At 43.3% G+C, this 27,186-nt stretch overlaps 3 protein-coding genes across 6 annotated transcripts in view; 2 read left to right on the top strand and 1 right to left on the bottom strand.

The window, feature by feature from the left end:
- On the bottom strand, window positions 1–8,907 carry BYSL (bystin like). Its single transcript, XM_030220601.1, has 7 exons — window positions 8,604–8,907; window positions 8,358–8,517; window positions 6,375–6,513; window positions 4,199–4,332; window positions 3,901–4,061; window positions 942–1,044; window positions 1–787 (listed from the first exon to the last, which is right to left on the bottom strand). Exons 1-7 carry the CDS (start codon window positions 8,863–8,865, stop codon window positions 439–441), a joined length of 1,308 nt encoding a protein of 435 aa, XP_030076461.1. The 5' UTR covers window positions 8,866–8,907; the 3' UTR covers window positions 1–438.
- A 222-nt stretch (window positions 8,908–9,129) lies between these two features.
- Window positions 9,130–12,691, top strand: MED20 (mediator complex subunit 20). 3 transcript variants are annotated; one of them, XR_003943968.1, is made up of 6 exons: window positions 9,130–9,213; window positions 9,750–9,904; window positions 10,577–10,830; window positions 11,179–11,460; window positions 11,899–11,934; window positions 12,381–12,691. XR_003943968.1 is itself a non-coding variant. In XM_030220603.1 (4 exons), exons 1-4 carry the CDS (start codon window positions 9,200–9,202, stop codon window positions 11,392–11,394), a joined length of 639 nt encoding a protein of 212 aa, XP_030076463.1. In that variant the 5' UTR covers window positions 9,130–9,199; the 3' UTR covers window positions 11,395–12,691. The 3 variants fall into 3 exon arrangements, 1 of the variants encoding a protein (XP_030076463.1); XR_003943967.1 differs by having other exon boundaries at window positions 11,899–12,691; XM_030220603.1 differs by having other exon boundaries at window positions 11,179–12,691.
- An 11,314-nt stretch (window positions 12,692–24,005) lies between these two features.
- Window positions 24,006–27,186, top strand: part of USP49 (ubiquitin specific peptidase 49) — a 50,788-nt gene continuing 47,607 nt past the window's right edge. Inside the window, exon 1 of one of the 2 annotated variants that reach the window (XM_030220599.1) lies at window positions 24,006–24,084. The gene's annotated coding sequence lies outside the window, so the exon portion shown is untranslated. The remainder of the gene's footprint in view (window positions 24,085–27,186) is intronic. The other variant, XM_030220600.1, reaches the window with a different exon arrangement.

Below are 27,186 nucleotides of genomic sequence, written 5' to 3'. Positions count from 1 at the left end.
TCACAGAAGAAACATATTTTATTTCTTTCATTTAACTGCAGCCTTTTGTTATAGCACAGGAGCTGGCCAGTGCCAACATTGTGCAGTAATCCAGCATTGGCTATGCTGCCACAGAAGGGCTGTTTGGTCTCAGTCTGCCCATCATGGTTGCCACAAGTCCACCACACAGAACTGGCCTGATCCACTGCTGCTGAAAACCTACTGTGTAATTTAACATAATCCTTTTAAAATAAAAAGCAGCCTGAGCAGCAAAGATTTTATGGATAGAAATATTTTGTGGCAGCTACAGAATTACTTGGTACCTCTTGCTGTTCCTCACAGTAGCAGAAGGGGAGGAGCAAGGGACCAGGCTGCAGCCACTCAAACCCCTCCTGCAATTCTGTTCACAAAAAGCCGTCCGTGACTGTTAACACGCATGTTAAAGAAACTCTGCACACGTCACTCCATCAGCACTGGCTGCACGACCTCAGCATCTCGAGAGCCGGAGTTGAGCAGCTCCCGTCGCACTTCGGCAGAGATCTGGGGGTGGGGGTGAACCCGCAACAGTTCCAGCAAAGCCTCTTTCTGCTCAGAAGACAGATCCTCCTTGTAGCGCTGGGCAAAGGTGAGGAGGCACTGGTGCCACAGAACGGGCAGCATCCGACCGTCTGTACGAAAAGACAAGAAATGGAAGACGAGGGCATCCACCACCCGGAAGGGTAACGCATACTTCTTATCGATCAGCAGTCGCAGAAAGATGCTGCTGGCTCCATTATACTCCAGCTCTGCGATCTTCAGCATGGCAGCACTAAAGGGAGAGAAGGGAAAAGTGAGCACGTGAGGGGCTTGGCTTGCAGACGTACCTGCTTCACACCTGAAACCTTAAGCCTGTGTATAAAGATTAATGCTAGTGGTCAAGGCAGCCGCGACATTAAATGCCTTTCCTGGCACTGCTGGATTACCTGGAATGAAGCACTGGGATGGAGCACTTGGTAATAATGCTGCCCACGATCACGGCTTCTCTGAGGGTACATGTTCCCGACTCACAGAGAGGGATCAGGAATCCTGCAGGAAAAGATCAAGTTGAAGACTTACAGAAGCAGCAGACCTTCCTTACATATTATGAGGAACTAGCCGTTAAGCCCGTTAAAACGGGCGAGATTTGTGTTTTGCAAAATGTAATAATTCTCACCTCCATCCATCCAGCCATGTGCAGCAAACCTCCTCTCTCCCCTGCCCAGCAACCCTGCTCCCTCCCCTGCCCTCCCCCCCCCCATGTCCAGCAGCCGTCCTGTATCCCCTGCCCCCCCCGTCCAGCAACCATCCTCTCTCCCCTGCCCTCCCCCCATATCCAGCAACCCTCCTCTTTCCCTTGGCCTCCCCACCCCCCCGTCCACCAACCCTCCTCTCTGCCCTGCTGTCACCCCATGTCCAGCAGCATGCCCTCTCCCCCCTGCCCTCCCCCAATGTCCAGCTACCCTCCTCGCCGCCCCCCCCCGACAGCGCCTCTCACCTCCGTGTGAAAGCGCTGCAGGCAGCAGCACATCGCTCTGCTGCTGCCTGCAGCGCTTCCACACAGAGGCGAGAGGCACTGTCAGGTCAGTGCAGGGGGCCCGATACGGAGGGGGCGGGAGCGGCGGCGGTGATTTTGGGGGGGGGGGGGGAGGTTGGTGCGCACGATGTTCGTTTCCAGGCTAAAGCGGCGGCAGCAGCATCCGACTCCGTTTCCCTCTCTGTTCCACCCTCATGTCTTGACCTTCTAGAGAGGGAAGTCTCTAGAGCGCATTTGCAGGTGATTCGGTCACTTGCCATTAATAAGTTTGATGCTCATTGTACGAGCTGAAGCTTCTCATGGGGACAGAAGCTAAAAACATTCGGTGTTAAATGTTTGGATTGGAACTTGCATTGAAGAAGCGGTTGTTTTTTTTCTTCTTTTTTAAACCAAGTTATATTTTGAGAAAAAATTTTTTTGAACAAAATATCAAAAATGACGGTTGAATAAAGAAAATAGAATTATTTTAAAAAGACATATGAGGAGTTCAAAATGGCCGCCGTGTAGGTCAGACGCATTTTTTGAGCTCCTGTAATTTTCTTCATATATTTACTGGCTCTTTGATTAAGCGCCACTAATTTCTTCTAAAATGCCGAAGCGACGGGGGAAGGCGGCTGCCGTTGCCCACCAACGCCTGAGTACCCCTGTTCGAAGCGGCCCGATCGATTCTTTTTTACAGCGGGCTCTCCAGGACACCAGTACGCCGGTGAGCAGCTCGCTGAATATCCCTGCTGCGGTTGAAGGCTCGCCGGGATCTCTACAGCTGGAAGTTTCTTTAAGCCCCGACACTCGAACGCCTCCACCACCTCCAGGGCAAGTTAGGCCTGCCCCTTCATTATCGGCGTCTCCTAATCCACACCCGGAAGGGGAGAAGGACGAAGGAAGACCGAGGGCAAATGGAGATCAGGAAGGAGCGGTAATTACACTGCCCGGAATAACTGCAGGTGGTGGAAACTCTCCTGTTGGGGTAGACCTTTCCTTACAACAAGCGGAGGTACGAACTTTCTCACTTGATTTATTTCAAAGTAAACCCCCAGAGGTTACACTGGACTGCCTTTGGAATTTGATTGTAGATTTGGGCAAAGCTATGATACCACAGATACAAACCCTTAAGCAAGATGTTGCTGAAGTTCAAGATAAGGTAAAAGGATTAATGACACAGGTGGAAAATCAAGCAAAGGATTTAAAACAGACTCAAACTCAAAATGTAATGTTAAGAGACTTGGCTAATTTGAGAAGGAAGGCGGAAATTATGGAAAATTTTTCCAGAAACAATAACTTGCGCTTTATAAATTTTCCATATATGTCAAATATAGCACCAAAAGAAATGTTAAATTTGTATTTAAAGCAAGTTCTTCAGATAAATGAACAGAATACGCCTCCTTTTACACAAATATTCTATATTCCTTCTTTGAAATTACAGCAGCAAGAGAGTCAACCCTTAGATGTCTCTGCTCTTTTGGAAAGCTCAGATACAGAATTAGTGCTACCAGCCACATTGGTGGCAACTGTAGCCCTACTACCAGATAAACAATGGCTTTTCTATAAAAATCGAATTAAAATGTTTAAGGGGTTAAAAATTAACATATTCCCGGATGTATCAAGGGAAACACAGCTGCGCCGGAGAAAATTCTTACAAAAAAAGCAAGAAGTGATTAACCTGGGAGCTACTTTTTTCCTTAAATTTCCCTGCAAGTGTCAAATTTCATACCGTAATGAGAAATTTACTTTTTTTGATCCATCCCAATTGGAGGTGTTTATAACATCTAGGAAGACAGGTGGAGCAGTGACTCCACCTGTTGTTAATGTTTGATATAAATGTTTAAGTGTCCAGAATTCGTCTGGCCTACAAGTTGTACTGTAATATTTCCTTAACTTTCACTTCAACAATGTTTGTATAATTTTTTGAACTCCCCATAGTGGACTTAAATCGGACTGGAAGAAATAATGCTTCAATAATTTTTTTTTTTCCTTTAAAAATATTCTTTTTCTGTTTATCCGAATTTTCCTGATGCAAGATATTATGCTTGTAAAAATGTAAAACTTAATAAATAAATAAATAAATAAATAAATAAAAAGACATATGAAAGATAAACTTCTCAGCAAAATCAGCTCAAATTATGTGCAGGTCTCTGCTTTGGGCATCTAACATCTTTTACTCCCATTTCTAAATAATTCAACCAAGAGATAGTTACACATCTTTGAATATGGTGTTGCAATTAATTTTTGTTGTTGGTTTAAGATAATCCCCCTCAGGAAGGATGTTACCCGTACAGCACACTCAATATAAGATCAGCTGCAATAACCTCCAAGATTCACACAGCTACTGCTACCTTGCTCCTGGGGATTCCTCGTACTATGGGCTTTACCTTTGAACCAGGCACCAGGCTTGAATAAAGCCTTCTTCACAGCCATGTAGAGATGAAAGTTGAGGCGTTTGTATTCTGCGATATCATCTCGCACACGAGGCAGAAGAACCAAGTTATAAAACCTTTGGGCCATCTTCTCTTTCAGGTTAGAGGAGAAAATCCTGGAGTCAGAAACAGAATGAGATCAGAAACCTTTCTGTTTAAAGGTATGAGAACAGTGCATATCCAACTCCCGCTTGTAGGGTCAGGAAGAGATCTCATAATAACAGAGCAAGTACACGTCAGGCAGCACACGTACCGGGTGGCTTGGTATAACGCAGCTGCAGTCCAAGTCTCGGGCTCCGTGATGTATAAAATCTGCTCCCAGTTGGACAGTGCAGGGACGATTTTAAAGGCTTTTGGCAGTTTTCCACTTCGGTATTTTGACAGCACCTAAACAAAGACATTAAAAAAAAAAAGGTTTTGGTATGTGTTTGGTTGATATGTGCAATAGTTTCTGCACTGCTATAAGATGTTCAGTCCAAAGGCAGACAGGACCTGTGAAACACAGAACTAAATGACAGCACGAAGGCTGCAGGAAGATGGCCTCAAACTCTCACATCAATCCTATTACCTATTTCTTCTAAGAATATATCAGAAGTAGTCACAAGTAACAAAATGCATACGAAAGGGTAAAGTTTCAAGATGCACACTTGATATGCTGCTTACAATCAAATGACATAATATGTAGCAAAGAACAGGGAGGGAAAGGAGAAATGCAATTTAAATAGTAAAAAGAATAAAACAGTGATAAAGCTTTGTCGTTGCATATGCCAGTTCACAGACTCTGACATTAGTTTCCTTGGGCGATGATTGGGGGGTGGGGGGGTGGGAAGAAGAGAGATCTTTGAGAGTCAAAAGCTTTACAGAAAAAAAAAATATGCTAAGGCCAACCTTAAATTTCTGGAAAGAAGTTTCCAAATGTTATGCCAGACACTAAAAATGAAGCATCAAATCTATCAAATCTAATTACTTGAAGATTCTGCTGGGATCAAAAGTAATTGGCTTTGTGTAGTATGTCAGAATTTCAATGGTAGCCGTACGCTACTGGTAACCAGCTTTCTGTTTCCACAAGTGGGGTGATGTGGTCAAGTTCCAGTGATAAGTTTAACTGCAATGTTTTCTAGCAATCGTAGGTTATTACTTGTGCATGAACAGAGGACTGTAACATTTTTGCATCAAATAAAATTTAAACTGAGTGTATCAATCTCAGTAAAAAAAAAAAAAAAACATTCACTCACCAAGAAGGAAATACAAAGAGGAAATTCGCTTCAGGATCCAAACAATTTTCACAGATGTAGCAATAAGGATTTTACTGTTGACCAATATTAATAAAATCTATTAGTCCTAAACCCTGTTTCCTGGAAATACTTTCTTAGCCAACGATATCTGATTATATTCATAGTACACCTATAAATAAATCTAACAATTCTAAATACACTTTAGGTAGTATAGAACAGTAGAAAAGAGAAAATTAATTGGCATCAAAATGGAATAAAACCCTGCTCTTGTTGAAGAAGAAAAGAAAAAAAGAGAGGACACTACGGCCAACTTGCAGGTCAGGACAAGGAGAACAGCATCAGAATGGACAACTTCATTACATTAGCCACCATATTATTAGGAAAGGAATGGAAAGCAAACATGAGAAGTTATAATGCTTTTTATATCACTCCATGGTGTGACTGCACCTCGAACACTGTCACCGCATTTCTCAAAAAAAGATATGGTGGAATTAGAAAAGGTACAGAGAAGAGCGATAAAAACGATAAAGGGGATGGAATGACTTCCCTATGAGGAAAGGCTAAAATGGCTATGACTCTTCAGCTTGGAGAAAAGACAGCTGAGGGGAGATAAGATAGAGGTCTATAAAATAACAAGTGGAATGGAATGGGTGGCTGCGAATCGCTTGTTTACTCTTTCCAAAAATACTAGGTCTAGGGGGCACACAACGAGCTATTAAGTAGTAAATTTAAAACTTAACTGGAGAAAATATTTCTTAAAGTTTAAAAAAGGTTTGACTTAACTTCCTAAGTAGAGGAGAAAAGAAAAAGTCCATAAGCCATTATTAAAATGGACTTGGGGAAACTCCACTGCTTATTTCTAGGATAAGCAGCATAAAATCTGTTTAACTGTTCTGGGATCTTTCCAGGTATTTGTGACTTGGATTGGCCACTGTTGGAAACAGGATACTGGGCTTGATGCACCTTTGGTCTATCCCAATATGGCAACACTTATGTTCTTATAACTAGGGAAACTGTCTTCCTTATCTGCATTTTACAAACTATTTTGGTTTTGTGTTCTTGATTATACTGAAGAGAAGACTATGTTGTTATGTTTTTGCATTTGATCATCTGGCAGTGCTGGGACCAGGGAAAGACCAGTTCCAATAACACAGATCGCTACAGTCCGGGTGGTCACAGACAACACAGCCTTACTTCTTTTACTCCCTTGTAGACTTCGAGAACCCGGGGATTCAGCTGAGGCATGGGTCTCCCAGAAATATCTGACATTGCCGTCTCCACTTCTGACTGTTTTTCAGTGATCTTCTCCATAATAATATCTGCCAGAGTGCGCCTGAAGGACCAGGAAATATGAGTGATCAGAAGTAGACACTTTCAAATTTATTCTCAATCATAGCAAGTACCTGCCTTTCTCCTGAAATTACGGATGCCTTAAGAACACCTGTAGCGATACCTAAGGACCTCTGCATGGTACGGAATTAGAAAGCAACAAATACAAGCAAAAATATACATATGGTGATTGGCTTCCAAGAGCTGCATCAAAGAAGTGTTCAGCTTCCCCAGAACATAAGAGTAGCCTTATACTGGGTTAGACCAATGGTCCATCTAGCCCAGTAACCACCAGTGGCCAAGCCACGTCACAAATACCTGGCAGAAACCCAATTAGCAGCAACAGTCTATGCTACCAATGCAGGGGCAAGCAGTTGCTTCCCCATATCTGTCTCAATAGCAGACTATGGACTTTTCCTCCAGGAATTTGTCCAAGCCTTTTTTAAACCCAGATATGCTAACAGCTGTGACCACATCCTCCGGCAAAGAGTTCCAAAGCTTAACTATTCATTGAGTGTACAAAATATTTCCTCCTATTTGTTTTAAAAGTATTTCCATGTAACTTCCTCAAGTGTCCCCATGTACTTTTGCAACGAGTGAAAAATTGATTTACTTCTTCTCGTTCTACACCACTCAGGATTTTATATACCTCAATCATATCTTCCCTCATCCGTCTATTTTCCAAGCTGACCTCTTTAGCCTTTCCTCATACAAGAGGAGTTCCTTCCCCTTTATCATTTTGGTCGCTCTTCTTTTAACCTTTTCTAATTCCACTATATCTTTTTTGAGATACAGCAACTAGAACTGAATGCAATACTCAAGGTGCGGTCGCACCATGGAGTGATACAAAGGTGTTAAAGGATTTTTTTTGTTCTTATTCACCATCCCTTTCCTAATAATTCCTTGCATTGTTTGTTTTTTTGGCCACCACTGCACACTGAGCAGAAGATTTCAGTGTATTATCTACAATGCCACCTTGATCTTTTTCTTAAGGTTTCACCTTTGATTTGTTATTTCTGCATTGAAAAAGACTGGAAGGAAAACAGTGGTTTAAAGTTGAGATGTGCATTTGTTTGAAACATTCTCCATGTTGTTTTGTATCATTTTTTCCAGAAAGGGAAAAATACCCTCACATCCTGAAAGTTCTGGGTTTTTTTTTTTTTTTTTAGTATATTGTTATTGGTGCAATAATGCAAAGAGTGCAGACTTTTAATGAAATCCTCCCGCCAATGAACAAAAGGACATGAAAAAGAAATCAGAGATGGCAAAATTGCCGAGTTACCCGATTCCAGGCTGGGAAATTCTGGATTTCTGGCCACCCCATCTTGGTGCATTTGGCTCTTACAAGCAAGCCAAACCACCACAAGGGTGGAGGTACACAAATTCCTACGAAAAGTAGAATCTGAGGAAAGGAGGAGTAGGCTCTTGAACACCACCAGTAGGCGACGTAGATAGGAACAATCTCTTTATTTAATTATACACTCGACTCAACACAGCCGGAAAAAGTGCAATTGAATACGCTGAGCTTTTTTCCTGCATCGGCAGTGGATTACAATTGTAGCAGAAGCCTTGCTTTCATTCTCTTTGAGCTTAATATTCGTATATTTATATATCGCAAGACTCCTGAAGAAGGCGTCTGTAGCGCCGAAACACGGCTCTGTTGAGTCGAGTGTACATTTAAATAAAGAGATTGTACCTATCTACGTCGCCTACTGGTGTTGTTCAAGAGCCTACTCCCCCTTTCCTCAGCATTTGGCTCTTACACCACTGATGTCAATGGGCAGGAATAGGTACTACAAGTCCCACAGTGCTTTGGGATACAGGAATTGGGGTGGGGAAGGGCCTCACCTGAGGGGGGGATTCTTGTTCATGAACATCTCAATCGCTTTCTCATCCTCCAGGCTCACCAGCACTGCCTCCGCCCCCTCCTCCTCTTCCTCCTCCTCCAGCTGAGCGGTCAGGGACGGCCACTCCTCATCCTCGGAGTCCGAAGCAGCAGCTCTGGAGCCTAAAACAGGGCAGGAAGAGCAGAAAGTCAGCGGGAGCCTGAAGGAGGTGGGGGGGGGGGAGCCCCTGACCCAGCCCCGTTCTCACCCAGCACCGTAGTCCTGAGGCGCGGAGCCACCGCCCCGTGCTCGTCCTCCAGTTCGTCCTGCTGCAGCCGGGCCTGTTCCAGGATCCTCCGGGACAACTTCTGGTCCACGTAGCCCCCGCCATCCAGCACCTGCCCCCCGGGGTCGCCCCTTCGCTTATTCCGGGCGCTGGGCCTCGGGGCTTCGGCCTGCAGGATGTGTTCTGCCAGGGGGGGCGGTCGGGGCGCTGCCCCCCGCTCCCTCTCCCTCCGGCCCTTGGGCATGGCGGAGCCGGACGATGGACACGTGGGGAAGAAGCAACCTGCACTGCGCCTGCGCTAGAAGCCCCGCCCCCTTTCTCATTTCCGCCGGCGCGCCGTCTCCACCAATAGGCGCTGCAGAATCTGTCTGCTCCACCCCTTGAGGGGCGGGACTCCGCTAGTCTGAGCCACTCAAGGAGGTCCTAGAGTTAAGGCCCGCCGACTGCTTCCGAGTTCAAACTCCGCTCAGCATTCTGGGAGTTGTTGTTTATCTTTTTAACAGGGGCAGCAGCACGTTTCTACTCTCCTCCTAGAGTGCTTTTAAGAGCGGAGCGGCTTCTGGTTGGAGACTCGGACTATGGGGGTCACATGGTAGGAGTTGTGATGCTTTCCAGAGGCTGCTGGTGCCCCTCCCCCCATTGCCCCTGTGTCTGCTGCATGGAAACCACTGCCCCCCCTCCCTTGTGTCTGCGTGTGGAGGCAGCTGGAAAACTGTGAAATGGTCCATAAACGTGGGGACATGCCAGGGGGTCCTTTAAAAATTGCCTTGGCAATAATCGTGCTGAGCTCCGGGGAAGGTGCCTTTCAGACCCTGGGGCTGCTTTCAGAATACATCAATAGCTTCCCTGTTACTTGACACTGGGGTGCTCTCAGTTACAGTACCAATGGATAGGTGATAGGGAACATCCTAAAACCATGTAGGCCAAAAATATCCTTAACATGTCTCCAGTGTAACCCCTAAGGATATGTGTCTTGTAAAGAACTCTTGCCCCTCTCCCAGGCTAGAGGAGCAGAGCTTTACCTTATGCAGATAATTTTGCATGTGTTGGCCAAAGTTAGTAGTAAAGATGAAAAAATAACAACTCTGGGGGTTTAGTGGAATGTCTCCTATCTGTTATCTTTCACAGTGTATCCCAGATACCAGTAGCAGAAGGGAAGAGTGTTCAGCAGACGGTGGAGATGCTGACACGGAAACTAGAGCTGCTTGGAGCTGAAAAACAGGGCACCTTCTGCGTGGATTGTGAGACTTACCACACTGCTACCACCACCATGGGAAATCCAGGTATGATGCATCCTGGACTTCTTTGCACCTGACACTTAGGTTTTACTATCTTAGGGGTTCTTTTGCAAAAGTGCACTAACAGATTTAGTGTGTGCTAATGATTAGCATGTGCTAAATGCTAAGAAGCCCATTTATACTATGCTAAATCATTAGCACACCTTTGTAAAAGGAGTACTTAGTTAAGCATAGCTCTGAGACTTCATACTTTTACTCTTTGCACCTTTGCATTTAGCTGTTCGTATACTGAAACATTCATCCAATCTTTTTATGCCTCTGCTCCCCTAACCTGACGTATTTTCATTTCTGAGGAATCCTCCCTGGATTTAATTTCTCCACTCCACACAGTAACTCTACTGTCCAGTCTGGAGGAATTCAGGGGTCCGGTTTATTGACATTCTTGAGGGATAACTACTGGGTCCAGAATAGAATGCCATTATTATTCTTGCTTGGTCATCGAAAACATATTTAAAAATCCAGCCAGTTTTAAACAGTTAAGATTGACTGACTTTGGGCTTTAATTTGTATTATTTTACTTTCCTTGCCTTTACTAAATCCAAATTCACATTTTTAAAGAATTTATAGCATTTTTGTGTGCAATATTAGGGGAAGGGACCAGCTAAACTTAAGATGATGTGAATGCTTGTAGTAATGCTTCAACCACTCTTGTTCCAGCACAACCTGGGAAGCTGATGTACGTGATGCACAGCTCTGAGTACCCACTTAGCTGCTTTGCCCTCTTTGAGAATGGTCCCTGCCTCATCACAGATACCAACTTTGATGTCCTGATGATGAAGCTGAAAGGCTTTTTCCAGAATGCCAAGGCTAATAAGATCGAGAGCCGTGGAACGCGCTACCAGTTTTGTGACTTCCTGGTGAAAATTGGCACAGTTACTATGGGACCCAGTGCCCGTGGGATATCAGTGGAGGTGTGCAGTGTCTTTCAAAGTCATTGATTGGTGCATTGTTTTGATTAGAGGGAACTGTGAATTAATGATACAGGGGGGGAGGGGAAAGCATATTGCTTGACTTGAGAGGATGTGGAGAAAAAATGGCATTTATAACTTCTTGGGTCAAAGAAAACTCATGGTTTTATTACTTACCAGCATTCAAAGTAGCATGTCACAGCAAGAGCAATAACCTCTGCAGCTGCATCAGTTCTCACTTGAAATCTGCTCTGGATAAGCACTTTTTCCATACCATAGAACCCGTTAGGATTGCTCACTTTGTTTTCAACCCCTCAGGTTGTTTGGTTGACGTTCTTTCTCTGTTACCAGGTTGAATATTGTCCCTGTGTGGTGGCTAATGACTGCTGGAACTTGATGATGGAGTTCATGCAAAGCTTCATGGGTAGCCACACTCCTGGAATCCCATCTGTATTTGGTTCCAAACATGATAGTGTTTACAGCCCAGCCGACACCATGATCCAATACATGGAATTGCTGAATAAGATTCGCAAGCAGCAGCAAGTATCGAGCACTGGAATGAGATGACGAACCATTTTTACAGGGACTACGACTACCCTGTGTATTTGATCTTGTAGAGTCAGTCTGATGTAGGTTATCTCCACACTTTTTTACCTGCTGGTGAGTGTACTGTAAGTTTTAAATCCCCCCCCCCCCCCCACCCCGGTTTGATATTTAAAATATTTTGTCTAGATCTCTCCATACCCTTCTCCAGGTCCACAATGACAAATTTTTGGTTAGGCTGACTAGAAAATCTGCAGCAGACCAGGACTATTATTGTCCCAAGGAAGCAAAAATTACAACTCCTTTAGATTTACTTGTTAGTGGGGTGGGTAAGGAGACGTTCTCCAGCTGTCCTTGTCCTCCTTTGAATTGTTGGTGGAGGCAGTTTTGTGTCAATATCATTAACTTAAAATAATCAGTTTGGTGATTTTTCTTTTTAAATAAAAGCACCGTGGATTAGGTAAATAATTGATGCCAAAGAGTAGCTCCTCATTACCTAAGTCCATTTTCCTTCTTTTATCTTTTCAGGAATAAAGTACTGAACACCCGGGCTAATTTGTTGAGGTAATTCAGAAATATATGTAACAAGTTAACATATATACTCTCTTAAATCAGGAAAATTACACAAACATATTCTGAAAATGAAGTCCAAACTACAGAGCAGGACTATAAAGAAAACTGAGGGAAAAAGCTTTAGGCTAGCGCAACCATTTCTTAATAAGGCTTCAAGCCATTAAGCGGGTTTGACACCTTCCAGAACTGCTCTGTTCTATCCCCAGGGGCTTTGTTAGATATATTAAAAAAAAAGACACTTGGGATTTTCATAAGATACGGCCTTTAGCTGTTGCATCCTAGGCCATAGCAATAAGCATTGCTGATTTCTCTGAATAATTCGAGGTAAAGCTGGGAACCACAGAATCTCAATGTTTGAAATTTGAAAAATAAAACTCTGGTCTTTATCAGACTCTAATATTTATTAAAGTATCAACTGATACTGTTCACTTTTCTAGAACTTCCCATGAACTCGGAGATGACATCAGTGTAATGTAAAAGCACTTAGAATTCTGAGGTGCTTCTTCAGATAATTTCAAAACCACTTAGGCTGGAAAGTTACAAACTGAAGATTTCTACTTTGAGAGGGATTTTCCTGCTTCCTAGCACTAAGTAAATTATCCTTAATAATTGCAGTCAGATAACTCGAGTTTATAGAATTTTAATTCCAAAACCATCACATTTTTCTCCAAAGTTGTTCCTTAACTGTTTCAGATAACCTATTTATCTGGGTCCCAGAAACTTTAAAATAAAATGTTTATGTAAAGTACATTTATACTTGGTTATTTTACTATTGTTAAGCTGTTAACAAAATTATGTGTTACGTTAACCCTTTAGTGTCCAATGTTCCCATATGGCTTATTATGGGAACATTGGACACTAAAGGGTTTTAAACTGTACCTACTGTACACTGCCGTGGGTGAGTCTCTTCATAAAGGCAGTTAATAATCCCAATAAATAAAATGATAGTACTTTACCCAGTCAGTCGGAGTCCAGAGTAACCACCACTAGCTTTTCCAAAGAAAATGCTCCAATCTCTTACAAAAAAATCTCCTGTTGATTCTGATCCAAATTGGAAGCTGACACATTATCTAGAGAAGCAAACTCCCCCATGGGAGAAAATGTCATACCAATATTCTCCATCAAGAGCTGAGAAACCCCATGTTGGGCTGAACTCTCTGTCACGCTGCCTCCCCGCTTGGCAAAGATTCAGCTGGGGGATAGGGCTGTCTTTTCTCCTCCAGGCTCAAAGTTGTTTCTAATGCCATGGAGGGCTGGACTCCTACTACTAAAGACATGCTCTCCAGTGGTAGCATCTCCGGAAGAACCATCATGTCCAGGACACGAGTTGCAAATTATCAATCCAGCTTGCCAAAGGTCAGGTCAGACTGTGATGACATATGAGATTGCCCCTTTCTCTTACCCATGGTGTCAAATTCAGGTAAAAAAGAAAGCTCGAAAAAAGAGCCACAGCTCAGTAGTTGAGCTTGCCTGCTGTCATCTTGCTCTGGCCTTGGCCAAATTCAAGAGAGCTTGAGATAAGCACAGTTGACTTGTGATAAAGTGAAAGGAAAACTAGAGAGCAACTGAGGTTGTCAGCAGTACATCTCAACCCAGTCCTTGGTGATTACCCAGCCAGTCAGGTTTTCAGTATCTCCACAATGAATATAGATTTGCATATAAGGGAAAGGGGATGGGATTTGATATACTGACTTTCTGTGGTTACAGACAAAGCAGTTTAAATATTATATATGACTATTTATTTTGTACCTGGGATAATGGAGGGCTAAGTGTCTTGCCCAGAGTCACAAGGAGGTGCTGTAGGAATCAAACCCCGTTCCCCAGTGCATGCAAATCTTGGGCATAGTCATTGAGTATATCCTGAAAACATGACAGGCTGGGTGGCTCTCAAGGACTGAGTTGAGAAACACCTGCCTATGCCATTGGTTCTCAAACCTGTCCTAAGGAACAAACCAGCCAGTCGGGTTTAGATTTGCATGTGTCACCTCCATTATGTGCAGATTTCTCTCTTGCATATTCAGTAGACATATCCTGAAAACCTGACCCCCCCCCCCCCCCTGCAACTTAAGATTTCAAATCAGGTGTTAATGGCAGCCAACAATTAACTGTGGTCCAGGGAGCACTCAGTTTTACAGTTGTCTATCCTTGTCTTCCTCCTAATGTGGGCTTAATATATGCTATTGAGGTGACACAGTAAATGACAACAGATGAAGAACCCCAGTCAGCCCAAGCAAGGTGAAGCAGCACCTACCACTTTGGAAGTTATATTCATGTGTAAGCATCGGTTATGCCAACACATGCAGAGGGGCATTTTCAATACGTTTAAGTTCAACTCTGGATGTTTTGCTAAAAGCATCCAAAATTCAAGAGGGGAATATAGCCATTTTCAAAATAGAGAAACATCTATTTTTTTTATTTGGAAAATGGCTAGTTGTTAGATATTTTTAGGCTCTATGCGTTTCTTTTTGGTCCATTTATGGAAAAAAAGAAATCCAATTCAAAATGCACAAAACCAAGCCCTTGTGATGTAGGAGGAGCCAGTATTCTTAGTAGACTGACCACACAGACGTCCCAGCAGAGAAATGGCAGTAGACTTCAAATAAATGATGTCAGGTACACATCTAACCATTGCTCCTCTGGCTGCTGAGGCCCCCCCCCCCCCCCCAAAACCCACTACCCTCAACTGTACACCACTACAATAGCCCTTATGGGTGAAGGGGGCACCTATATGTGGATACAGTAGTTTTCTGGTGAGTTTTGGAGGGCTCACACTTTTCCACCACAAGAGTAACAGGTAGGGGGAGGTATGGGCCTGTCCACCTGTCTGCAGGCACTGCACCCACCACCAGACTATTCCAGGGACTTGCATGCTGCTCTAATGGACTCAAGTATAACGTTAGAGGGTGGTAGGTAATGTTTTTAATCACATTTTAGGGGTAGGAGGGGGATAGTGACCACTGGGAAAGTAAGGGAAGGTCATCCCGAATCCCCTCCAGTGGTCATCTGGTCATTTAGGGCACTTTTTTTGTGGTTTGTTCATTAGTAACAGGTCTAGACCAAAACATCTTACAGCCCTGGATGTTTTTGTTTTGTTCCATTATGGCAGAAAAATGTCCAAGTGTTAGGAATGCCCAGATCCCATTCTTAACGTGCCCCAACACACCGCCTTGTGATCTGAATGGACTTCATAGAAAAACATCTAAAACTTGGAAATGGCCACGAGTACCTGAAAAATAGGATGATCCTCCACACACCACCAAGGTCCTCCCAAGGACTTTCACTACCTACACCCTCTCCAAAAGACATTACATGATGTGATACCCGCAAGCGAGCCTTCTCCGGAGTAGCCCCCACACTCTGGAATGCACTGCCTGAAAGGCTGCGCTTAACACAAGACTATCTCTACTTCAGGAAGCAGGTGAAAGCTTGGCTCTTCAACCAAGCCTTTAACGGAAGAAGTAACTAACTTGTTAGTCTCACTCACACACACAAGGATTGACTCGGGCTGCACATACTGCAGCGGGACATGTTTATCCACTCCTACCCTAGCTAACATTCTCTGACCTCATGTGCAACTTTCTTTAAATCAATCACCTTGCTTTCTAACTCTTCCTACCCTTCTATATGTTACATTTTTGCTTTACCCTTCGCTATCAATTATAATGTTCAATTACATATTGTGTTGACATTGTAAATAGTATACCATGCCATACTTTGTATTGGTTTTTTTTTAATATTTTACTGCTGTAATTGTCTATTGCTTATGTTTGATCTATTCTTACTGTACACCGCCTTGAGTGAATTCCTTCAAAAAGGCAGTAAATAAATGCAAATTTATGCCACTGTTTGGATGTTTTTCTCTTTTGAAAATGAGCCCTAGAGGTAGCTAAGTATGATACAGTCTTGAGACAATCTTTTATAACCAAAAGTATTGAACTTGCTAATCTCAACCTTAAGATGTTTTCTACACCAACTTAAAATGCACAGCACCCTCCCTCCTAGCATAGAATAATAAAGTTGATATACAATACACATACTTGATCATCTGTCTTTTGCCAGTTGTGGGACAAACCATAAAAGTCCAGCCAACATATGTCTTTTATTTTCTTATGTGTAACTTCATCTTTACCATTTTTCTGTACAAAATCTTGTCATATTTATAAATTGCATAAACATAAAAGAACATATATTGTCCACTACTGACTGCACTGGCATCTGTGGCAGGTCTTCATCACTTCTGCAATGTTTATTCTTTCCACTGTGCATCCGCTTCTCTTGCTCATCAGCGAAGATTACCACATTGACCTTGATAGTCCACAGCTCCCAAGGGATGTAGTCATCGGAAAAAGGCTAATGAATTTTTTTGGCAAAAATTCCAAGGATATCTATCTTCTGCCCTAGGTTTACAGCCTACCTCACTGACACAGACTACTCAGTAATTACTGTGGATTCTTTTGGATTTGTATTAGGTAAATGAGACTTTTATTAGAGGTTCTAAAATATACAATGATTAAGCTATATAACTGAAAAGAAACAATACCTATAAACAATCATTACATCACTGGTCCATAAATCCTTACATCATCCAGGCTCTTATCATCAGCAAGGGGGGGGGGGGGGGGGCTGTTCACAGCAAAAGCCAGGAGTTTCTTTGACCAGGAAATATAGTTCTCTACGCCGTACATACATTACTCATAGATGAGCTCCCAATTTCACTGACAGAAACTCCCTTTTTTATTAGGCTTAGAACTTATGTTCAGAGCTACAGAAAATTACAGAATGCTTGAAAATTAGCCATACTGTGGGAATGTGGTCACATGTTTCTCAGTCCAGGTGGCCAGTCTGAACTCAAAACAGGCTCCACCTCTCCCTTCACATACCAAATTAATTAGAGCTGTGTATTATCTTCTACATTCCAACTTATTTTCACACAATCAAAGGAAACAATCATTTTTTAAACAGAATTACTTCTAATCAAAAATACAGACCCCAAGTGCAATGTCAGTCAAGGCAGAGTTGAAAAACAATCTTTAAAATTCACTTCTATTACACTATCCTAGTCTATTACATCCAGCGTTCCACAGTGCATCCTAGAAAAGAATAAATATTACATTCAGAGTTCAGACAGCAAAAAAGAAAAACCCCAATATAAATATGTCCTAATATAAGCATTGCTGGATTAGTAGTTATCTACACAAATGGCTATTAAATAGCAATTCAGCTTCCTTCTAAATGTTTGGCTTATGAATTTTAATCACTAAATAGCCCCAGTCTTATTGAATACAAAATATCTTTATTAAACACGTGAGGAGCCGATGCTTGCTTAAGGACTAGAGTAACAGCAGTTATGAGATTGAAAAGTCTCATCCCGCTAATGTAGTGCCTGAAATCTATTGCAAGTGGAGTTGTTTACCCCCAGAGAAGTGTGTTGGGGTTTGTCTTGAACTTTCATGAAACTTCATGTGAAACCGGAAACCGGAAGAGCAGAGTGAATGGACATATGCAAAGGTTTCTTATTTCTAATTCTGTGATGCCTCTTTGAGAGACGAGATATCATGAACTTTGACACAGTGTGTAATGATATTCAAGAAAGTTATGTATATATAAATCCTCCTTGTTATAGATTTTCTATGCAGGTACTATAAGGTGTGAATGAGCATGAAAGATATAAGAGAATTGTTTGTGAATAAAGGTTTTAAATACACGTGAGCAGGTTTTGAAGCACACGTGTTTAATAAAGATATTTTGTATTCAATAAGACTGGGGCTATTTAGTGATTGACAATACGAGTGCTCCAGCAGCTCTATTGAGTCCCTAATTGTAAAATATTATGAATTTTAAGCCAGAAAAGCCCTTTTCAATTTCTATTAGTTTACATTCTGTTTTAGGTTTATTTGCAGATTAGTGTTGCAATAGGTCCCAGGGCCTATTTACACAGATGGGAAACTCTACTCTACTTTGGGGATTCTGCAGCTGACACTCTAGCATAAGTAAACTCAAAGTCACAATCCACATCTTTGTGTTCTCACTATTCCAATAGAATAGGCCCCTTCCTTCTTGTAGTGGAATTTCCCAGTGCTCCGGTAGTGTATAGCAAAGCATGCATCAACCTGGTGACCTCCTCTTCATTACCACCACTTGCACTCAGAGAACCTTCCCTCTTGACCAACCTGGTCTGAAAATGAGTAAAAACAGAAGGCATTAACATAAAACTGAAAGCAACTGCTTTTTATGAGTAAGGATGAAAATCAGTCACAATGCCTGAAAAGCTCTTATACAGTAACATTCTTGGGAAAGCCTTACTCTGTCCCAATAAAAAGGTATTTAACTGCCTGCAAAGAGCTCAGTAACAGCAGATTTAAGAACACGTCAAATCAGCCAAGAGAGAGGGAGGATTTTGGGATGCTTCTTGTACTGTAGATTATTGGCTATACATATTCAGATGTTTCAGTTTATTTCTTTGCAATAAAACAAAATGGGAGAGAGAGAAAGTTTTATTAAACCAAACTCTTGGAACCAAGAATAAAATGAATAGTGAATTTTTCTTTATTTGTAGGATTCAAATGGTTACAAATCAAGCAATTACATTTGCCAAGAAAATAGTGATTGTAAAAGGACCTACAACCAAATAAGGCAGAAAGACATTTGGATGTAGAATCGACTATCCAGTCCTCTAGAAGGGGAGCATAACCCACTCACATCAAGAAGAAACATTTTTTAAGAAAGCAAGTGATGAAGTACCTGCACTAATTACTTATGGACTATCCCTTATCCTAGAGGTAGTAGTGGAAGAAGATGAGGAAGAGTCTACTTACCAACCAAAAAGGTGGTCAGCTTCTGTAGGTCAAAGACAATGTACCTAACCTCTTCCCATTTCAATTGTACAAGGTCTTAAACTTAACAGTATGATTAGGTGCCCTCAACCCATGCCAGGAGTGATTTTTACATTCAGATAGGAGAGGAGGAGGGATAGGTGAAGAGCCTTGATATTGTGACTGGATCTTTCTCTGGAGGAGAGTGTGAAGACTAGGGATTGGGATTTATTAGTGATTCCTCCTTCAGAGGATTTTGTTTGACAGTTACAAGATCTAACAACAGGTTCTGTACTGAACCCGGTCACTTTTTCATGGATAAAAATTCAAGACAGTTTTAATGCCCATATTGTATTTATTTATAGCATTTATACCCCGCTCTTTCCCACTTGATAGCAGGCTCAGTGCGGCTTACAAGCTATGGTGCAAGATTTGGTATGATTTGGTTTGTAGGAGTTTGATGTAACGGTTTGTCCCCATCTTCTTAGAAGCTAGCATTGGTTTGTCCTGTACTTAAAAGATGTAAAGAAGGATTGTATGGATGTGACTAATTATAGACCAATTTCAAATCTGTGGTTTTTGGCTAAGTTGTGGAGAGGGTAGTTTAATACAACTGACTGAGCATATCAGAGGAGTTCAACGCCTTGAACTCTTACCAATCAGGTTTTAGGGCAGGTCACTGTACTGAAATGCTTTTGGCTTTATTGCCGGGTGATGTTAGAGCTAAGTTAGATAAGGGGAAGGTTGGATTTAACCTCTGCATTTGATGTATTGGATCATCAATTACTTATAGATTGGAGGCACTGGGTTGGAAGGACCAAGTCTTGGCTTAGTTTGTTTCTTTTCCAACCAGTCATACCTTTTTTCAGGGGTTATCCTCAGTTCATTGTTTGTCTTCTGAGGTTCCTCAAAGATCAACATTATTACCATTAATATTTTTTTGGCGCCATTGATAGTGGTGGTTCAGGATTTTGATGTAGGCGTCTATGTGTATGCCGATGATATTTTACTTGTGGGATACTGTGCTTTTCAGGCGCCAGACCTTACTGCCTTACATAATTGTTTGGTTACAGTTGCAGACTGGTTTAAATCCAGCATAGATGATATTGAATGGCTAGTTGACCATCTATCTTGCCCTACTTTGGTACCTCAGTTTTTAAGAGCACTGATCCAGTTCTGCAACTCCTTTCAGTATCTTGGAGTTATTCTGGTCTCAGAACTGTGCTTCGAGCAACAGATACCCAAAGTACTTTGTTCTGGATTTTATGTATTAAGGTTGTTATTGTCAATTCATCTATATTGTCATGAAATTCTATTGCACGTATTGTCACTTTTTTTTTTTTTTTTTACTAATTTCTAAAATGGATTATGATAATACTGTTTATATGGGTGTTAGTCATCTTCTTATGAAACATTTACGAACTTTGCAGAATACAGGAATTCATTTGTTAGGGGGACTAAGGCAGAGGGATCCTATAACCCCTCCCCCCTTTTCTATACTTTCTACCATTGGCATTCTATACAGTTCTGGCTGTTATATAAGATGCTGATCTCGACTCAAAGCGTTACATGAGGGGGTTCCTTCTTATTTACCCTCAACTTATTATCGACTATATCTAAGATTATATAATGACTATATCATATTAACACCCTGTAAGCCACACTGAGCCTGCAAAAAGGTGGGATAATGTGGGGTACAAATGCAATAAATAAATAAATCCTTATACCCCATGTAAAGTATTAAGGTCAGCAAACACTTCTTTGCTGACAGTTCCAGCCTCTGCATAGGCTTGCTTGCACTCCACGCAGAATACTTTTTTTTGCATGCTTTGGTGTTAAGGAATCAACTCCCAAGTAACATTGAGGGGAAGAGACCACTGAAGCAAGACCATGATGACTTTTTAGAACTATTAAACACATTTACATGAAACGTTTAGTCAAAATTGAGCCCCCAGTTGCAGTACCCCAGGTCTCAATAACAGAAATTGTTTCCTCCTCTTTTGGGTAGCTGGGCAACATCAGAGAACACATTTATATTCATACCTATAAGCTTCACCCATTGTCTCCGAATAAATGTCAAAACCCAGTTCCTATCAGGGTCTAATACAGAGTCTACCACGTCGCTGACTGTCCTACAAGATCAAAACATTTTTCCCTGTATGGAAAACCTCTGCAGAACATCATAATTAACCCTTTAGTGTCCAATGTTCCCATCAATCTATTTCCATATGGCTTATTACGGGAACATTGGACACTAAAGGGTTTGACCATAATCCTTCGCGTCAAGCGATGAAAGTGCAAAATGAAAATCTTCAAAGAAATGAAATTAACAGGTATGAATACATTTCACATTCCCTTTTTTCCCGCTAGGCTAGTATACAAAGGGATGTACAAGAGCAGTCCTTGACAACTGCCCTGCCAAAGGTCACATACTATTTGACCAGTATGTCTATCTGGAATGTAGCAGCATATTGGCATATATGCTCTGGTGGAATGGCCCAAGCCTCTGCCTGGGTTAAATGAGATTGCAGCCCCACTGGAACACTATGTGCCTCGCTATGCAGGCTGCCTTAATGTCCAGTTTAATCCAGCAGCACACTATGGATTCTTTGGATGACATTTTCCCCTTGTGCGGCCCCTGAAACAGGATAAAGATCTTATAGGAGTTCCAAAAGGGACTGGTCATCTTCAAACTGCCTAATACCGTTCACAAATCCAGCTTTTGGACATTATGAGAGGAGTCAGAACCATGTTCTGCTTGAAGGCCAGCAGAATCGCTGATGGGGCTCTCAGACAGGAATGTGCAGATAAGCCTCCTTGAGTTTGAGGACTGTGAGAAACTCCCTCAGCCACTACTGCACACTGAGCAGAGGGTTTCAAAGTATCATCCACGATGACACCTAGATCCCTTTCTAGGTTAGGGACTCCTAATGTGGAACCTTGCGTTACGTAGCTATATTTCTGGTTTCTTTTCCCACATGCATTACTTTGCACTTGCTCACATTAAACATCATCTGCCATTTGGATGACCAGTCTCTCAATCTCATAAGGTCCTCTTGTAATTTTTCACAATCCTCTTGCGATTTAACAACTTTGAATAACTTTGTGTCATCAGCAAATTTAATTACCTCACTAGTTACTCCCATCTCTAGATCATTTATAAATATGTTAAAAAGTAGCTGTCCCCTCTATCTAACCTTCTCCATTGAAAGAATACTGACCATTCAACCCTACTCTCTGTTTTCTATCCAGTTTTGAATCCACAATAAGACACTACCTCCTATCCCATTACTCTCCAATTTCCTCTGGAGTCTTTCATGAGGTACTTTGTGAAACGCCTTTTGAAAATCCAGATACACAATATTGACGAGCTCACCTTTATCCATGTTTGTTCACCCCTTCAAAAGATTTGCCTTCACTAAGTCCATGTTGACTTTGTCTCATTAGTCCATGCTTTTGAATATGCTCTGTAATTTTGTTCTTTAAAATAGTCTCTACCATTTTGCCCTGTGCTGTCAGGCTCACTGGTCTATAATTTCCCACATCACTTCTGGAACCTTTTTTTTAAAAACAGCGTTACATTGGCTACCTTCCAGTACCATGCTAGATTTTAAAGATAAATTACATATTACTAACCACAGTTCTACAAGTTCCCCATCTGGTCCAGGCAATTTGCTACTCTTCAACTTGTGCCGTTACATCTTCCATCACCCTTGTGGTGAGAAAGACACCTGGATTCAGTTGTATGTCTCTATCTTCTCCCTCCTTGGAGCTCCAGCATCTCTCTTCTTCCTTTTACCCTGCCATGATTTCACCTTCTATCTCCTTCCTGCCTTTCTGCTACTACTACTTATCACTTCTACAAGGCATACGCAGCGCTGTACAGCATACATAAAAACAGTGGCGTACCAAGGGGGGGGGGGGCGGTGGGGAAATGTCCGCCCCGGGTGCACGCCGCTGGGGGGGTGCCACGCGACTGTTGGCTCCAAGTCTGCTCGTTCCCTCCCTGCTGCTCCCTCTGCGTGGAACAGGTTACTTCCTGTTCTGGGGCAGAGGGAGCAGCAGGGAACGAGTGGACACGGAGCTGACAGGCGTGCGGCACCCCCCCGCCCCCAGCTGGTAAAAATGCACCCGGGGGGGGGTGTCACGCTGCACCCAGGGGGGGGGTGTAATTTCGCCGGGGGGGGGGGGCTCATTGGCGATCCGCCCCGGGTGTCAGCCAGCCTAGGAACGCCACTGCATAAAAAGCCAGTCCCTGCTCAAAGAGCTCACAATCTAAATAGGACAGCCAAACAGACAGAACAATTAAGAGGTAAGGGAATTAAAGAGGTGGGGATAAAAGGATACAGGGCAAGTGAGTAGTGGTTAGGAGTCAAATGCAGCGTTAAAGAGGTGGGCTTTTAGCTTGGATTTGAAAATGGCCAAAAACGGTGCTAGACGTACAGGCTCGGGAAGTCTATTCCTGCCATGAGGTGCAGCGAGATAAAAGGAACAGAGTCTGGAATTAGCAGTAGAGGAGAAGGGGCCAGACAAGACAGATTCATCCACAGAAGGGATAATGATATTCAGCATCTCGCTCTCCTTTTTCATTTTAAGCACTTCTCTTCCTTCCATGACCCTTTGGTGTGCAGCATATCTTTCATTACTACTTAACATTTCTAGAGCGCTACCAGGGTTGCGCAGCGCTGTACAATTAAGAAAGAAGGCCAGTCCCTGCTCAAGGAGCTTACAATCTAAAGGACGAAATGTCTAGATTTCCTGGATAGGTGCCGAAGGCGACATTGAAGAGCTGGGCTTTGAGCAAGGATTTGAAGGTGGGCAGGGAGGGGGCCTGGCGTATGGGCTCAGGGAGTTTATTCCAAGCATGGGGAGAGGCCTTTAACGCCCCCCAGCTAAGAGATTCCCCGCATAGTATCAGCACTAGAGGAGATCCCGGGGATTGTGCAGATCCGTCTTTTACCAGCTCATCTCCCTTCCGGTGGCCGCACGCGGGGATCCTGGGCTCAGCCTCGCGCTGCCTTTAGTAGAAGCCACGCGACGCCTGACACTAACCGCGGCACGAGACTGGAGCGACCCCGCCCCCTTCCTAAAACACAGACAGCCGTGTCTCCCCCCCGCCCCCATCCTACCTCAGTCTCTGCTCCGGAGAGTCTCTCTTCTTCCTTCCAGGCAGCCGGCGGCCCGCCCCCTGACGTAATTTCCTTCCCTCTGCCGCGTCCCGCCCTGCCGGAAACAGGAAGTGGCGTCAGAGGGGGCGGGACGCCGGACAGAAGCAAAGCTGCGGGGCCGGTTGTGGCTTACCTGGATGAATTACCGTCGCCGCTGGAAGGTAGGAGGGAGGGGGAGAGGCGGGGTGGGGGGGTCGGGTTCCCCCTGGGCTCAACAATGCGTGTGAAGAGCGGGTTGGGCGCGTGAGGGCAGTTAATGCGTGTGACTGGGCGCCTGACTCCTCCCCCCTCCCCCCGGGCTCAGCATCTGACCCTTAACCCCCTGGAGGGGGGGACTCGTTGTTTCCCCCAGTATCTGTCCCCCCCCCCTCCATCATCACAGTAACATGGTAGATGACGGCAGATAAAGACCTGCATGGTCCTTGCATTCTGCCCAGCAAGACAACCTCAGTATAAGCAATGATGTGACACTGATTAGCTTTGCTTGATTTGAAATGTTTTAGTAAACTGCCATCCTTGAGGCCAGTGTTTATCTTTGCCTTATGCGTTTCCTCACTCCTTTGTTTCTCTTGCCATGTTCAGGGCACTGGCCTTGTTCTCCTACTGAAGTTGTCATCATAGCCCCACTCCAGCCCATCCAAATCTTCCAGCCACCAGGGCACAGACAGTACAAGTCTGCCCAGCACTGGCTTTGGTCTCCAGTTCCTGAAGCTGAATCTGGCCCACCACAATCAGGGCACAGACCTAGAAGTCTGCCCAGCACAGGCTTTGCTTCCCAATTACTAGTGTTGCCATCTAATCACCACTAACCTTCTTTGGTTCCAGCCATCTGTACAGGAGTCCTGTGTGTTTATCCCACACATTTTTGAATTCTGTTACCGTTTTAATCGCATTCCAGGTATCTACCACCCTCTCTGTGAAAAAATACTTCCTGACATTATTCCTGAGTTGGCCCCTCCACAACCTTGATTCATGACCTTCCCTCCTCTGGAAAAAGTTTGTTTTTATATTAGTATCCCTAGAGAACAGTGCTCCCATCCCGGGGGCTCGGTGTTAACATTCAGGATTTGCCTCCTTCCAGACAGAATCTGACTATTAGCTTCCTGGGGTGGGCTCGGTATTACTCTGAGTATTTTCCCCCTAAACCACCCCCCCCCCCCCCAGCTTGGGGCTAGGTTTACTAAGCGGCGCTATGGTCGTGTTAGCATTTTTAATGCGCATAAATGGTTTACGTGCATTAAACTCTAACATGTCCATAGAAATGTATAGGCGCGTTAGCGTTTAATGCACCTTAAATTTACAGGCGCATTAAAAAACGCTAACGCACCTTAGTAAACATACCCTTAAGTGCTGCACAGAGAAGTCGATGCATAAAGGTTCATGGCTTCTATTGGAAGCTGAAAACCATGCCATGTAGAAAGTTAATGACATGCAGATTTTATGTTCGCAGAACTTGAGTGGTAATCGGGGAATTCCTTCTTGTGTGCTAGCAACTTTAGTTTTCTTCAAACATCTGCGGCTGTTGTTTACATAAATATTAAACTTGCAAAAGTTTCTTGCACTTAAAATGTTTGTACAGCTGATATTTATGAGGCAGAACTACAACTGTAGATGTATGGTACACTTTATTGATTTGGATGTGCACGTATTTTGTTACCTCCCTTGTGTGTTTTAAAGTTGCAGATACTGTTCTGGCTGGAGAAAAAAAAAGAGAAGGCATTTAAATTGTTTAAAAAAAAAAAAAAAAGCATGAAACCCTCTCACGTATCCCTTCAGCACTGCCTTGCACTTGGTGAAAAATTACTTGTGCTATTTGCGTATCAGAAGCCACAGTGGCCTTCTGTACATTGCTGTGGAATACTTAATGGTCTCAGTAGCATACATTTGAATGCAGTGTGTGGCCAGGTCTTTTGCACAAGTTGTGCTCAGCCAGTAACGTTTGCGTACAACTCATGATAAGTGCATCAGCATCGAAGTCTGCCTCTCCTCCATCCCAAGGAGGCTAAATGTTTCTGCTTCCAGTCCCTAGTACTCTGTTTTATTCTTATAGATGCTATTCTCAGCCTGCCCGAGGAAGGAAGACTTAATTATTGTACACAGATTCACCTCTAAGATTCCTCTCTTTCTTCTGGTGCTTCCTACTGTATGGATTGCCTTGGACCTTTGCTTTGTTTCAGGCACAGTGTCTATGTGTTGTCTTCTGGTCATGCAGCGGACACCAGAAATTGCTGTGTAGCTCTGATGTAGCCACTAGGCTCGCTAGCTTCAGCCAGTCTGTCTTGTTGACTCTGCTTACTGCTACTCTGTTTTGCCACCGAACACAGGGATGATTAACAGGGCAAAGTGAACTCTTTTAGGCAGGAAAATCTGATCTCGCACCTGCTTTCGGTATTTTCTTAGAGATATTGCTATTGCGGTTAGCACAGGTATCGGAGCAAGTAAGCAGCTTTCTGCAGAGACAGAAGAGGATGATTTGGGCCTTCCAGGTGGGCTGTTCGTTATGTTCAAGGAAGACTAAATGGGGCCGGTCTTGAGATGCTGTGATTTTAACGAGTGACAGGTTAGGAAAATCTTGTGGCTCCTGCAGAGTCTGGGATACTGCTGAGGCGATTCTTCACAAGTGCTGAAATGTGCTGGTCAGTGAAAAGAAATATCAGGTTTGATGGATAGGCACAAGAAGCAGGGTTTGGAAATGGTCGTGATTGAATTGTGGAATCCTGGCTGCAAGAAGGTGAGTATTGAGGCTAGAGTTTGCTACCTCACCAATCCAGGGTTGCTTTTGTCTGCTTGCTTGCATGGATATGCACTTCTGATTTTCTTAGGGGCATTAATAGGGAAAAATCTGAAACTACAAATCCAGGTTACATTGGGCAAATCCAAAGCTGGATCCTGCAGGGGCAATATGTTGAAAAATCATTTATCAACATGCAAATGGAACAATCAGCAGATCTGCTCTTGTTAAGGGAGACATATATATGTTGTGCCTTTGTACCAGGCATGAGCAGCAGAATGGGATGCACCAGGCCCTCGCAATATTTTGCCCAACAGCATCAGATTCTTGGGGGCGGGGCTTGGAGAGTTGGCAATTTTTTTTTTGCCCCTCTAACCAAAATGGTGGTCTGCTGCTGCAGACACCTGGGGTGTTAAACTGCAATTCTGAAGGGCCACAGAATAATGAATATACATGAGATGCATTTGCATACAATGGAGGAAGTGCATGACATGAAGATTCTTAAGGGATATTTATTTATTTATTTATTTGT

This window comes from Microcaecilia unicolor, chromosome 12 (assembly GCF_901765095.1).
Source record: "Microcaecilia unicolor chromosome 12, aMicUni1.1, whole genome shotgun sequence".
Taxonomy (NCBI): domain Eukaryota; kingdom Metazoa; phylum Chordata; class Amphibia; order Gymnophiona; family Siphonopidae; genus Microcaecilia; species Microcaecilia unicolor.
The sequence above is the reverse complement of the archived record's forward strand: the minus strand, read 5'-3'. Positions and strand labels throughout refer to the sequence as shown.

What these genes read in the sequence shown, in the direction of transcription:
- BYSL (XM_030220601.1), bottom strand. Translation starts at nt 8,865, where the DNA reads ATGCCCAAGGGCCGGAGGGAGAGGGAGCGGGGGGCAGCGCCCCGACCG. An exon ending in TCTACAAGGGAGTAAAAGAA is followed by an intron (nt 4,333 to 6,374) that starts GTAAGGCTGTGT and finishes GTCTTTGTTTAG; the next exon opens with GTGCTGTCAAAATACCGAAG. An exon ending in ATCCCAGTGCTTCATTCCAG is followed by an intron (nt 788 to 941) that starts GTAATCCAGCAG and finishes CTCTCCCTTTAG; the next exon opens with TGCTGCCATGCTGAAGATCG.
- MED20 (XM_030220603.1), top strand. An exon ending in CACCACCATGGGAAATCCAG is followed by an intron (nt 9,905 to 10,576) that starts GTATGATGCATC and finishes CTCTTGTTCCAG; the next exon opens with CACAACCTGGGAAGCTGATG. An exon ending in CCCGTGGGATATCAGTGGAG is followed by an intron (nt 10,831 to 11,178) that starts GTGTGCAGTGTC and finishes CTCTGTTACCAG; the next exon opens with GTTGAATATTGTCCCTGTGT.